This window comes from Brassica napus, unplaced genomic scaffold, assembly GCF_020379485.1.
Source record: "Brassica napus cultivar Da-Ae unplaced genomic scaffold, Da-Ae ScsIHWf_3088;HRSCAF=3902, whole genome shotgun sequence".
NCBI classification, from domain to species: Eukaryota; Viridiplantae; Streptophyta; class Magnoliopsida; order Brassicales; family Brassicaceae; genus Brassica; species Brassica napus.
The window spans coordinates 117315-131855 of record NW_026016323.1 but is presented as its reverse complement, the minus strand read 5'-3'; the positions used below and the strand labels follow the sequence as shown (position 1 = coordinate 131855).

At 33.5% G+C, this 14541-nt stretch overlaps 2 protein-coding genes across 3 annotated transcripts; one reads left to right on the top strand and one right to left on the bottom strand.

Moving 5' to 3' along the window:
* The first annotated feature begins 9490 nt into the window (after nt 1-9490).
* Nucleotides 9491-11793, top strand: LOC125603095 (CCR4-NOT transcription complex subunit 9-like). 2 transcript variants are annotated; one of them, XM_048774374.1, is made up of 9 exons: nt 9491-9793; nt 9925-9996; nt 10168-10257; nt 10330-10411; nt 10601-10707; nt 10871-10966; nt 11036-11226; nt 11314-11383; nt 11478-11793. In XM_048774374.1, exons 1-9 carry the CDS (start codon nt 9623-9625, stop codon nt 11577-11579), a joined length of 981 nt encoding a protein of 326 aa, XP_048630331.1. In that variant the 5' UTR covers nt 9491-9622; the 3' UTR covers nt 11580-11793. The 2 variants fall into 2 exon arrangements, with proteins under 2 accessions (XP_048630331.1, XP_048630332.1); XM_048774375.1 differs by having other exon boundaries at nt 9493-9793; nt 10369-10411.
* Nucleotides 11748-14470, bottom strand: LOC125603094 (uncharacterized protein YMR315W-like). Its single transcript, XM_048774373.1, has 12 exons — nt 14209-14470; nt 13918-14058; nt 13776-13824; nt 13562-13579; nt 13349-13464; nt 13156-13269; nt 12874-12924; nt 12694-12782; nt 12547-12607; nt 12380-12457; nt 12180-12287; nt 11748-12076 (listed from the first exon to the last, which is right to left on the bottom strand). The coding sequence occupies exons 1-12, from the start codon at nt 14335-14337 to the stop codon at nt 11963-11965; spliced, it is 1068 nt and encodes a 355-aa protein (XP_048630330.1). The 5' UTR covers nt 14338-14470; the 3' UTR covers nt 11748-11962.
* Between the last annotated feature and the right edge of the window lie 71 nt (nt 14471-14541).

Sequence of the window (14541 nt, the reverse complement as noted above, 5' to 3'; positions counted from 1 at the left end):
GTACCAGATTCACAGAGGGTGAAAATTCAAAATAAACTTGGTGGTACTAAGTTAGGAGGCATGAAAAATTATTTGGATATACCAGAGAGTTTGGGTAGATCCAAAACACAAGTTTCAGTTCCTTGAATGAAAGGGTTAATAATAAGGTGAACAATTGGACATTCTAGTTTCTTACTAAAGGTGGAAAAGAAGTAATGATAAATTCAGTAGCTTCAGCAATGCTGAATCATGTCATGTCTTGCTATAGATTACCAAAGGCATTTATAAAGAAAATTACAGGGGCTTTTGCCCACTTCTGGTGGAGCAGTGGTGACAATAAAAGATGTATACACTGGTTCTCCTAGGATAAAGTATGTAAATCCAAAGAGGGAAGTCTTAACTTTAGAGATCTTCATGATTTCAATATGACTATTGGCGAAGAAATTATGGTGTTTGATTGACAAACCAGATTGTTTGTTTTCAAAAGTGTTTAAAGGCCGATATTTTTGGAATACAGATCCATTGAATCCTCACAGATCTTATTCACCTTCCTATGGCTGGAGAAGTATATGCTCGGCTTGATCTCTGGTAAACAAAGGGTTAATCAAAAGAGTAGGAATGGGACAGACCATCTCCGTATGGAATGTTCTGTGGATTCCTGTTCCTCGCCCGAGATCAGCTGAACCAAAAATGCAACCACAGTTTTTAAATCCTTGTTTAAAAGTGGACCATCTTATTGATCCGGTGACTAAATCCTGGAATGTCGATTTGCCGAAAGTATATATACATCCGGATGATGTTGATATTATTAGAGGTATGGCTATAAGTCGGAATGGTAGGCATGATTTTTATGGGTGGGTCCTACACAGAGTCCAGAAAATACACTGTCAAATCAGAGTATATGATTGAATCCTTATTTCCAAAGAGACGGTATCTTATGGCCCAAATATTAAACCTCTGTTGGCCTTCTCATGGAAACTTAGGTGTTCTCCGAAATTCAGACATTTTATTTGGTAAGATCTTACACATACTATACCAGTTACAAAATATTTAAGAGCACGATGCATCAATTGTGATATTCGATGCAATATTTGTGGTGCAGAGGAAGAGTCAATTAATTATGTGCTATTTGAATGTCCCCCGCTTTGCAGACTTGGGCTTTGTGAAAATTTCCTTTTTTTCCTGGGTATCTTCGGTCTTTACTAATATGGATTATCTCTTTTGGAGATTACTAGAAGAATATGACTTTAGTAACTTTCCATGGATATTGTGGTACATTTGGAAAAATAGAAATAATAAGGTTTTCAATAACAAAGATGAAAATCCACATGAAATTCTGAGAATCGCTGAAGTAGACGGTGATGTATGGGCATAGGCTCACCTCACAATTCCAGTAAGACAACATATGGTTCCACAAACCTTTGATTGGCAATCATCGGGACATTCGAGAGTTTGTTTATATAGATGGTGCGTGGAAGGAAACTGATAAGTTCTCGGGACATGATTAGTTCTGTAGAGGCGTGGTTACAGATTATGACATTTTGAAGCTCGAAATCGACAATTTCAGTTTTCATCTTACTTCAAAGTAAATAATAGAGAAACATAGTTAAATCAAGTAAATAGTCAAAAAAAATCATTTTATGTCAAAAAAAAACGGCTGCAACTTAGGTCTGAGATAGGGAAGAGGCGAGAAAAAAGGATGAAAAGACATTTACCTTATTACCCATTCCTAAAAACTGATTGAAAACATAAAAAGTTATACTATATGGATTTGAACCAGGGTTAGGTCAATATATCCTTCTAAATAAACCGTTATGCCACAACATCTTCATTGTTTTTTTTTTTTTGAAAAAACATCTTCATTGTTATATCCGATAGAATTACGCAAAAATTACTCTTCGAGTACTCTCTAAATACTTTCCAATTTTATATAACTCGCTAAGTCCTGTTCCACCCTACACGTATTCCGAACCTGGGTATTACTCATGCTTCATAAATTAATTATAAAGTTAAATTTAAATTACTCCAAAGAAGAAGAAAAAAATCACGGGATTTGGGAAAAACAAGAAAAAAGAAGAGTGATTTACACTATAAGACAGTTTATGAGTTTTTATTACAATATAAGGCAGTTATTGCTCCTAAGGTAGTTTTTCCTAACTACAAGCCAACTAGACTTATTCTTCTAACAAAATGGGTCCTACAGTTTTTAATTTTATTTTTCTCTCTCTTTAATGGCAGCAAAACTTGAAGAATCATCACTCCGACCACCGTCTACGTCTTTTTTACTAGCCGCTAAATTAGAGTCAGATCTGTACTGCAAGCACCAAAAGGCCACACCCTTTATCATTGCTCAAGCTATCATGGGTGAAGCGGCTGTAAATCAAAAACGACCACATTCTCTGTTATTGCTCGAGTAACGGCGAGCTCCTACGGAGAATCACCACTCTGCTGCTTCATTTAGTCATCAAAGAATCACCTCCGCCGCGCTCTTTAACTCATCTCCCTTGTGCTCTTTAACTCATCTCCCTTGATAAAAAATTCACTATTTTTAAAATCTAAATTTGAAAAACATTTTATAAATGATAAAACTAAGATCTTGAAATGTAACCTATAATTAAAACGTAAAAGAATGAAACATTATGTGAAAGAAACCAATGGCGGCCGTAAATTTTTTGCAGAAAACCCTAAAATTCTGGGGAAGAAGAAGACATATTTACTAAAATGCCACTGATTTAAAAATTGAAATTAAACAAAATATGTACACATTCATGGGTCGTACACATGGATAATAATGTGTATGTACACTATTATATTATTTATTTGTAAACACATCTAAAAGTGTTTGCGTGTTTAAGATATACTTATAAAAGAAATTTACAAGTATGTACACTATTTTATCAGATACTGCATTCAGCTGTGTTCTGATATTGGTATGTTTGGACATAGCAAAATAGTGTACATATGCACAAAGCGAAACCTTTGTACATTTGTACATAGTGAGTAATCTTTGTACATGTGTACATAGTTTGGACATGGCCAGATACTTGTGTTGTGTTTAATGTGGACACGGTGATGTGAACACAATATACAATGTAAACTGTGATGTGAACATAGTATATTGATAAAAGGAGTCCATGTGGACATCTTAAATACCAATGTACATGTTGTGATATCTTAAAAGATGTAATGAATATTGATTGACATTCACCTTTGTTGTAGTAGTACTAGTAACAATATACATGATCAGGTAGTGTCCATATGGACAAGTTGGAAACTCTGTGTAGATGTTGCTATACGTTTAGATGTTTTGTAATGCTTGTAAATCCGTACATATCCATAAAACATACATATGGGACATAGTATTGCAGATGTTTTTAACGTGCATATGGTGGCTGAATCCAAACAAAGCATCGACGCTCGCAAATCCATCTACAAAGGAAGTACCATTGTGTCCTAGATTATTTGGTTTGTCGCTTAGGGTCAAACTTAGATACATCATTTGAGCAATTTCCCCCTGACTTCTTAATTTGTTTTCTTCATTATCTTTGTACATAGAAAGATAAGACTTGTGTAAGTATTCTACGAGAACAACTGAAAAATCAGATTGGATCAAGATATCTTAGAGACCAGAAATAGATGTTACATTGTAACTTAACAATACTCACAACTAAACCTGTAATTAGATCAAGATGGGAGCAACACATTTAGCACCACAAAAAATCGTCAACGTGTACGCATGTATTCGATGTCCACATGTACAATGTATTTTTTAAAAATCAGATGTACACTGGTTCTTTTGTACACTGCACAAGTTATGATGATTCTAATGATTTTGAGTATCTTATTATTGTTGCTCATCGTGCTTTTGCAACAAAGGGGGTGAGATGGAGGAGATGAAAGAGGCGAGACAGAGGCGAGACAGAGGCAACAACGAGAAGGAGGCGACGAAGGCAACAACGAGAAATGAATCTGATGTACATGTGTATTGTTGTACATGTGGATGGTAAAAAAATTTGTGTACATAGTTTATTGTTGTACATGCGTATTGTAGTACAATATGATTCTTCATATTTATTTGTGTTCATTTAAGTCATTTAGGTGTGTCTTTAGCTATTTTTATTGTATTTTCATAGATTTATTCGTACTACAAGGGGTTAAAATGTTGTTTCTGAAGTTTAGGACGAAATTAAAGACTAACTTTAACATTTAAAAAGTGTTGGGTTACAAAATAAATAACAAATAAGTTTAGGGACCAAATCTGCAAAAATACTCAAATTAGACATTGTTGATCTCAAGCTTATCGTGCCAGTTTCAGAGCGCGTCGGAGAGGCATGAAGGTCACAGCGACGATGAATCACGACGAGGAAAGATGAGTTGAGACACAACACGGCATAGCAAGCTCGAACCACCACTGTTTTGCCTTGCGGTGAAGGAGAAGATATGACGTTTCGACAGCGGCGAGAACTTAAGTCACGGCGACGACAGAGACGAGTTGCAAAACACATACCGAAGATGAGATGAAATAATTGTGGCGGAGAAGAAAGAGTTGTGGCGAAAAAAAAGAGAAGCGGCGGAGACGGAGAAAAGTGTGACAATGTGAAGAAAAAAAAAAGTTTTGATAATTTCTGATTTTTTTTAATATGGTTTTAGATTTCAAACGTGTGGTCCCAAGTAAAAAAGGAAAGTTACTAATTTCCAAAAATTATGGGGCCATTTTTGTTACACCAATGACTTAGGTCCTGACTGGTTCAACCGCAGCGGTTGCGGTTGCGATTGCGGGAGTTTGCGGATGCGGGTGGTTGCGGTTTCTAGCGGTTTTAAGAGATTTGTATGACTGGTTCTGCGGTTAGAAATTGGTGTGTTTGCCGGATATTTATGACTGGTTAACTACCAAATACAGCAGCAGTTAAATAATAAACTAACAATATTTACATTTTATACAATTATAAAAATATCAAAAATAATAATATTATAATAAATATAAAAGTTATATTTAGAAAGTTATAGTTTAATTTTTTTTAAATATAGAAAATATTTTTATTTTAAAATTTTATAATATTAATTAAAATATAATAGATATATTTTAGCATTTTTATAATTCCAATTTAATTTTTTTATTGAATATTTTTATTTTGTATTTATATTGTTTTGAAAAAAAAAGAAATTTTTTTATCCTCCCGCAACCGCCCGCAACCGCTACCTGGAACCAGCTTTGAATTTATGAGGTTCAAAGCGATTTGGAGCGGTTTGGAGCGGTTTGAACGATTGTTGCAAAACGTCAACAACCGCTACCAACCGCAAAAGCTGCGTTTGCGGGTGGTAGCGGGAAAACCAGTCATACCCTTAGTTAACAAAAACTACCTCAGTAGTCATAACTGCCTTATGTTGTTATTAAAAACTTAAAACTGCCTTACAATGTAATACTAGATTTGGACCCGCGCAACTGTGCGGGTATTAATTTTCATGTTTATATATATATTTTACATAATTAGAATATATTTTTAAAGTTACTTATATATTTAAATGTTTATATATAATTATTTTAAATATAACAATTTGATAGTTTTCATGCTGTAAGTTAATTGATTATTTCAAATCATCATATATATTTGGTATTTTTTATTATATATATTTGAAAATTATTTTTATTCAATTATTATGATCCTGATCCGTTATTTCAAGCGCTAAATTTTCTTTATCAATATTTTTTTATGTTTATTCATTTAATATAATAACTATATATATATATAAAGTTTAATATAAGTTAATTTTATACATGAATTATCTAATTTACTAATGTTAACCGTTCTACCAACATATTATATTAATTTATCAGTTTAAAATAATTTTATCGTATTTAGTTAAATACAATATTTTATTTTAAAATGATAGATATAAATATAAAATAGTAAAATTTGATATAATTTTTTTCATTTTATAAAAGATAACTGAGTATATATATATATTAATGTATAATAACATTAATTTCATTACTAATTGCAAAATTAGTGAAAATATTTATATACAATTTTTGATAATTAAGATATTGTTATAATGATTTTCAACAAATTTGTTAAGAAAATTAAATAAATATATATATATATATATTTATTTTAAATTAAAAGATATCAAATTATATTATGATTTAAGTAGTTAGAAGATTATATATTGGCATTAAGGAAATACATTTAATACAAATTTTAAATGATGATCCAAATAAAAATATCACACATGAATAAATGTGAGTTTGTTAACCAATCTAGGTTTGTAGGAGTTGATGTTATATTAGGAATGATATATTATTAATCTATATTATTAGTAATAAATGAATGATAACTGATTTCTAGTGAGAGTCAATTTTAAAAAAAATCACACATAAATCAAAGTTGTGACTTCTGTTTTAATATATATGATATATTGTTGATTCTGAATCTTATATATCATCAACGTTAGACCAGGAGTTTTTTATGTAACAGCCTAGCTAAATTATCAGAACAGAATAAGCTCAAATTAGTTTGATAATTTCATGTTATAGTTTGTTTTACGTTAGGTTTAGAGTTCAATAATAACTGCAGGGACTGCAATTTTATGAAGAAAGGTTAATAGTTATGCTATGCTGGTAGTGGGCTGATTAATTGTCCAAGAACGCCGGAGCACTCGATCCTCACGTAAAGAATCTAAACACTAACTGATAAATCAAAATAATTGTTTTGTTTAATCTTGCTGGAAAAGGGGAATTAAATATATTGTTAGGATTAGGTTATGCAAATAAAAAATAATGTAACTAATATTCTAAGAGAAGGTCTATTTTAAAATATCACATATGAAAGAAGTCATGACTTCTGTTTAATAGATTAAATATATATATATATATATATATATATATATATTTTTTTTTTTTTTCAAAATTAAGAGACGATTAATCTTGGATCTTGGTGGTTTTTAAAATATTTAGTTGTGGTTTTCATTTGAATAAAAACATATGTGATTTATGCAGAATTGGTTCATTTTTATTGCAGTTTTGATATATTAGATCATTTGTATGATATATTTAAATAGTTCAATAAATATATGTGTTCTCAAAACTCATTTAATTTTATGTATTATTTACTGAATGTGTCTCTGTATTCATAATAACATGTGAATATTTACTAAATGGAGTGCTAACCGGTACACAAATAACTAAAGAGTAAAGACTAATTTTTGATATTCTTGGTTTATAGCTAGCCGGATTTTGAATACATATGACTAATAAATAGTAGACTATTATTGGCAGGTACGTAAAAAGTATATTCATATTTGTATTCAATTTATTAAAAATATATTTTACGATCATGTTCATGTATTTAGCTCAATTTGTAAATAATATTCAACAGTTGACATAGTTAAAAAGAATATTCCCATATATTAATAAAATAAATCATGGTATATATATGTTGTAATTTAACAAAATTTTAGGGAATATATGTATAACGATATTTGCGGTAGATTTGAACAGATTTGGTAATATGTTTTATTAAATTATATGATATTTTATATCTGATTTTAATATTTACGTCAATAGTGAACCACTTCATCTTCTCCAAGAGTAAACTGTGTTTGGTTTATAAAGTAATAATCTTATTTACAAAAAGAGCAGTGTTCATGTTTAAGACTAACAACATAAAAAGTTTATTCGTTGTTAACACTGCCACATTTGAAATAATTTATTTTTAAATGAAATATGACTTGAATAAAGTTTATGTAGAAAAAACACTTCTAGCGAGTTTGCTGTGTTCTGGAGTATGGTTATTCATGTTCACAGAAATTCAGAAGAAAAAAAAACACTTTTAGCAAATTTATTGTTTTCTTAAGTATTGGGTATGATTGTTTAAGTTCATAGAAGTTTGTTCAAAGAAAAAACACAATTTAGAATGGAATCATCAATCACCCGTAATACCAAAGACACATGAAAATTGATTCATAGCAAGTTTATAAGAAAAACAACATGTATAGTAACATTGAAAATAGTTATCGTTAATGGTCATAGAAATTGAGACTCTATAGTTAGTTTATTTTCTATAGTGAAACACACAGTACGCAATTTTTTATAGTGACAATGTATAAGATCATTTAGGTAACATTAATAAATAAATAATAGGAAAATTAAATGTGACTCTATTCTAGAAAATTGTCTAACTAAAAAAATCACACATGAAATGAAGTTGTGACTTCTATTTTAATATATAAGATTTTCAAAAAAGAAAGACTAAGGGTATGAATGTAGTGCAGAGTAAATGCAGTACAAATGCAGGAAAAATTAATATGCAGATTGATCTGCACTTTATTTCCAATCAACATTAAAAATGCAGAAGAAATTATAATATTAAAAAATTAAGAAAACTGCATGCAGGAGAATTCATGTGATAAAAAACTGATCTGCAAGCAATTGGAATAAGTGGGCTAGTCGAACACAGGAGCCCAATGAAGTGTTGTCTTTCATTTTTTTTTTTTTTGACAACTACTTTTTCTCCTTTAGTTATCAATATTTCATATTACTTTATTTCTTTCCTTCACAAATTAAAATTCATCTTTAAGTATAAGTTTTTTGTTTTGTTTTTTATAAAGAATTTAAGATGAATTTTCTTATACAAATAATTAAAATGACATACTATATATATAAAATAATATTATTAAATTTGACAAACACTTATATATATATATATATACATATTAAAAATAGGGGTGAACACATATCGGATATCCGGATGATCCAATCTGTTTCGTCCGAATAATCAATTATATGTTCTGATTCAATCCGTATCCCCCTTAATATTCTATGTCCCTAATATCCGGAAAATTTTAGATTTTGACTGGATATCCGATTCGATCCATAAAAATAAAAATATATTAAAAAATAAATTAAAATAAAAAATAATATAAATATTATAAAATAATATAAAATAATAATATTTTATAACAAAAAAATTATTTACTTTTGAAAATTCTAATAAATAATTTACTAATTCAGTAAATAAAATATTGTAAAATTTATATAAAATATAAAATTTATATAACTTTTATATAATTCTTTAAATATATGTATATATATGCATATAACGGATCGGATAACCTTTCTTAATTTAATAAATTTATGCATGTTATTTATATTGCGTGTATTATTTGCATATAATTATAAATTTAAATATTTTTATAATTAATTATTATTTTAAAATGATTATTATACGCATTATAACACATGCATTATTTTAATCTTATGTTTAATTAGTTTTATCATTTTTTTTATATCTATGTTCATATAATTGAACTAATATTATTTTTAAATTTATAGATATGGCATCTAACCGTGGACAAAACGTAAAACTTAATACACGTCATACAGATTTGATCTGCATTTGTTCTGCATGATCTGTATTTGTTCTGCTTGATCTGCGTTTTCTGTTTGATCTGCGTTTTTATGATCTGCATGCCATTCGAAGCCTAAAAAAAGGGAAGAAAGAACAAGGTCCTAATTGTCATTTCCAGAAATACACACAGAACAGAACAGAGGAGAAACCGAACTCCTCAAACTCGAGAGAAACGAGGAAAGGTGTAAGTAAACATACGAGAAAGCGAGAGACAGACAATCGAATCTGGTGGAAGAATGGCGAATCTACCTCCATCTCTCTCCATGGGCACACCTTTCGGCGGTCCCAGCACGTCGGCCGCAGGAGCTCCGGCGAACAAAGATCGAAACTTGGCATCCGCGGAGCAGTTGGTTCTCGATCTCAGCAATCCTGAACTCAGAGAGAATGCTCTCCTCGAGCTTTCCAAGGTTCTCCTCCTAATCTATAACTGGCTGTCGTTTTTGGTTTTGGTCTGATCCAAGAAACAAGAGCTAGGGTTTCGATGATGTGCTTTTGACAATCTCAGTGTCTGAATTAGTTGTTGTTGTTCTTTTTGTAGAAAAGAGAACTGTTTCAGGATTTGGCGCCTCTCTTGTGGAACTCTTTTGGTACCATTGCTGCCTTGTTGCAGGTAATCACTTCAATCTACAAACTTTATGATATTTATTTTTTTAGAAACTGACGAGTCTACGGATTGCAAAAAGGATTCTTTTCTATCCAAGTGTAAGATACCTAAGCAAAATGCTATTTCATTTGGTGTTAGTGTTGTATGATTTGACTAGTTTCTTCTGTTTGCTCGCAGGAGATAGTGTCTATCTACTCTGTTCTTGCTCCTCCTAATCTGACTCCTGCTCAGTCCAACCGTGTCTGTAACTCACTCGCCCTTCTTCAGGTTGTTCACATGGATATTTCTGGTTTACTCTTTAGCATGTTTGGTTTGATGTTCATGTCTTTTGCCTAACAGATTCCTGACACACTTATTTCTTGTTTTCATACCCTTCAGTGCGTAGCCTCTCATTCCGACACAAGGATGTTATTTCTCAAGGGTATTGTTCTTGTTCTGTTCATTGGGTTATACAAATAAGATTGTGTACCATTAAATGTTTTATCGTATCATCTTGTCTATTTAATGCTATCTGTGGTAGTTATCTGTTTATTGTATATCTCCTTTATGATTTCAGTTTATTTCAACTGATGGATTCGTTGTTATGCCTTGTTTTGTTTCTTATGCACAGCTCACATCCCACTGTACCTTTACCCTTTCCTGAACACAACGAGTAAGTCAAGACCTTTCGAGTACTTGCGCCTTACTAGCTTAGGTGTCATTGGTGCTCTTGTTAAGGTAAACCATCCCGTCCCTTTACTGTAGCTTGTTTCCCCCTTCTATTTTGAGGTTCCCCAGCATACTTTTGCTGAAGGTGAAGGACTAATGTGTAAATAGTAGTAGCCTTTTAGCTAGTTAGTGTATGAAATAAGAAAGATCATTGACATCATTCTTTCACCAGGTTGATGATACAGAGGTCATTAGCTTCCTTCTATCAACCGAAATTATTCCTCTGTGCCTCCGCACCATGGAGATGGGGAGCGAGCTGTCGAAAACTGTAAGCCTTTTACAATGATATTGTGGATTAATGCCTTTTTTACGAATCAACTTGCTGTGATAATGTTAGGTTGCCACATTCATAGTTCAGAAGATCTTGTTGGATGATGTGGGGATGGATTACATCTGCACAACAGCGGAGCGGTTTTTCGCTGTTGGTCGAGTGTTGGGAAACATGGTTCAGTCACTTGTGGAGCAGCCTTCTCCACGCCTTTTGAAGCATATCATTCGTTGTTATCTCCGTTTATCAGACAACCCAAGGTTCGTTTAGCTCGAAACAAACTTCCTCGTTGATGTGTGTTGGCTGGCTGTTTCATGCTTGAGCTCTGTCTTTTATGTGTTACTTAGGGCTTGTGCTGCACTCGGAAGCTGTCTCCCTGACTCGCTGCGAGATGGAACCTTCAGCAATTGTCTTCGCGTAAGTCATTTTTCATACATTGACTCGGGGTTTTGAACTTGTTCGTCTAAAACATGGCAGCTTAGTTGAAACTTGGAGTTGTGCTTGTTTTCAGGAGGATCAAATCGCGAGGAGGTGGCTGCAACAGCTGGTTCACAATGTTGGAGTTGGTCGAGTCCCATCACATCAAGGTGGAGGATTTGAGCACATGCTTTGAGCTGAAACCATCTCAGGCCTATCCTTGTATTGCTTTTTTGTTTGTTTCTAATTTATTCACGTACTTTTGATGCCTTAACTTGGATGATGTGTTATAGGCTTTTGAAATTCTTCTTGTAATTATTTAATAAGCTTTAGAACAGCAAACCTAGAGTGCATAGTGCTCGGATAATAAAAGGATTGCTTTGAATTCCCATGAAAATTAATTTCATCAATGCGTCGTGTAGTTGTTTAATAAGCTTCAGTGCATAATAATGATCGGGATATTAAAGGATTGGTTACAAAATAGTTTCGGTTTGAATTTGAATCCCCATGAGACTTTATTCAGACAATGCTTCTTTGGTGGTTCTTGATGTCTTCACAATACTTGTCCGAGCTTCAAAGCTAGAACTTTTTAACGGGAATAACAGCTCCGTTCCTTGCACCAGACTCAAGCATTGCTTCAAGAACAGCAACGTCCCGAGCACCTTCCACGTATGATAGACGAGGCTCTTGCTCCTGCAGCAAATGCGTCAGGACACATTAGGATAGTTTAGATAACAGACCACCAAGGTTTTGAGTTCCTGCATTCCATTTCCAAGGGCTAAGATTCGAGGATTACCTTTGAAGCTCCTGAGATGTCATTGAAGAATGCTTTTAGCTCTTCAGTCACTCCACTGAACGGGTAAAAGATGGTCCTCGATGTCCCTCCTTCCCCGTAAACTGTGGCCTGAAAAGCTCAGAAGATCATAGTCATTTTAGTTTAGATTCGAGCAAAATATGGATATACTTCAGTTGATCATATGTTAAGAGTATACAAACCATGTAACCATGTCGGCCATCTTGAACTCCACGCTCAAGTTGAACAGTGCCCTTTAATCCTACGACTCTCCATAATATCTAAAACACAGAATTTTCTGTGAGAAAAAAACTATGGTTCTTAGGCTAAAGCGTTGTGGAAAGCAGAACATCTAAGTCTTACTACATGCCTTTGGAGACCTTGAAGAGACGACCATCACAAAGACTCCAGAGCACCCGTTCTCTAGCTGACTGCAGAGCAAAGAAACGTCCTGGATTAGAGTATTCATGTGAAATTAGTGTGCTAAGAAACATGGGATTGATGTATCTAAACTTACAAGTTTGATGTAATGTTGTCTGGTGCAGGTAAAGTCTTATCAACATGGGAGGTGGTGGCTGAGACTGATGTTACCTCACATCCAACAAGCTGTTCATCACAAACCAATACATCAAAATTTTGGCCCAAAAGCGGGATATTCGGAAAAGCGTATTTATTAGTTAATGAAGATGTACGGTACCATTCTTAACCCAGCAATGTAATGCACACCCATATCCAAGATGAAACCACCCTGCATATGAAGAGCGGACGGGTAAATATTAACAAAATAACACACAGCTTCGTCGGGATATATATATATGTGTGATTGATATAATTGTTGTAAAGCAAAATGATTCTGGCAGGATGATAGCATCTGGAGCCATAAAATTCGTAAGTTACAATTTAAGTAAGCAGCGTGTTAGGGAGATGCAACAGAGTCTGATAGAAAAAGATTGTGGCAAAAACAGAAAGCATTACGTACGTCCAAGTTTCGTCTCCAGGAGCTTGAGAAGTAAGGATTGGAACTGTTCATTGATCCCTCGATAATAAGTTGGACGTTCATCATATCCCCAATTTCTTCCACAAGTTTCTTCAACTGCCAAAAAAGTCAAATCATGAGATATAATGTTAGTTGCTCAACAGGAAGTGCCAGGAAGACACTAAGTAGCATTTACCTCAACAAAAGCTGGTTCAAAACGATAATTTTCAGCCACAGCCCAGATTGGACGGCATGGGGAATCAGTAGAAATATTTTTATAGCTGGTCATTGCAGTTTCAATCTCACCGATTGCTGCAACAAAAAAAACGTGGATCATGCTACACATCTCTCATGTAAAAAAGGATGGATGACAAGCTGGTTTAAACAAGAGCAGTGATCATCAACTTACAAGCAGCAGCTGGCTTCTCTGAAAACCGATCCAGGACAGCAACATACATATCAAGAAAGAAGAAGACTCTTTAGTGTTTTTAAGTTGGGATACATTTCATGTAGCAATAACATTACTAGTTTAGTAACGGTAAAACAGAGCCAAAAACTCGACCATTATCCATGTTTGAGCAATCAAAGGCAGCCTTTTCGGATTAAAGAAGTGGACAAGTCACCTTGAAGGACGTGCTTTCCTACTTTGAGCATCTTCAGAGACATTTCAACCTAAAATGCATAATAAGATTTTGAGTTCACTCAGTAAGAACAAAAATACGCAATTGATTGGTAATGTTCCAACTATATGATTAAAGGATATACCTGGGTTTGGCCAGCAATGACAACAGCAACACCAAGAATGGAACTATCTTGAATGATCTCATTCAAACCTTCATCTCCCCATTTGCACTCCACTCCAGGAAAATGCTTCCGCGCTACCTCCACAGCTCCTTTCGCAGATTCCTTCAAACAAAAACCATAAGTCACCAAACCGATTCGATCAGGGGCGATGAGATGATAAGGAAGCAAGCCTAATGGTGTATTTTACATAAGCTACATATTCGTCGTTGATTCAAATCATCTCCCAGATCAAGCGCAGTGATCGAATGTTACCTCAGAACGGCTCCAAATGGCTTTGAGGTTGACGAGATCGGAGATCTCAGCCAAGCGAGGAATGTACTGCGTCTTGACGAAGATCCCAGCTCCGAGAATGGCGATTCCAGGTGGTGAAGCATTCGCCATTTTTCTCTTTTCTCCGTTTAAGATTTTTTGAATCTGATCCAAGCAAACAAACAAAAGGACAAATTACAGTTGCTGTTGCTGCTTACTCAACCGCAAACGTCATATGTATCGTAACCGCTTTGCTTGTCGAATCCAATCGCAAACGCTTTAAATCGCTCACTGAATCGAATAACTTCATGGTCGAAATTACCGTTTTACCCCTAT

Coding starts and splice junctions, on each gene's coding strand:
- LOC125603095 (XM_048774374.1), top strand. CDS start 9,623: ATGGCGAATCTACCTCCATCTCTCTCCATGGGCACACCTTTCGGCGGT. Junction 10,412..10,600: donor AAGGATGTTATTTCTCAAGG/GTATTGTTCTTG, acceptor TCTTATGCACAG/CTCACATCCCACTGTACCTT. Junction 10,708..10,870: donor TCATTGGTGCTCTTGTTAAG/GTAAACCATCCC, acceptor TTCTTTCACCAG/GTTGATGATACAGAGGTCAT.
- LOC125603094 (XM_048774373.1), bottom strand. CDS start 14,337: ATGGCGAATGCTTCACCACCTGGAATCGCCATTCTCGGAGCTGGGATC. Junction 13,825..13,917: donor TCATTGCTGGCCAAACCCAG/GTATATCCTTTA, acceptor TATGCATTTTAG/GTTGAAATGTCTCTGAAGAT. Junction 12,783..12,873: donor ACATTGCTGGGTTAAGAATG/GTACCGTACATC, acceptor TGTGATGAACAG/CTTGTTGGATGTGAGGTAAC.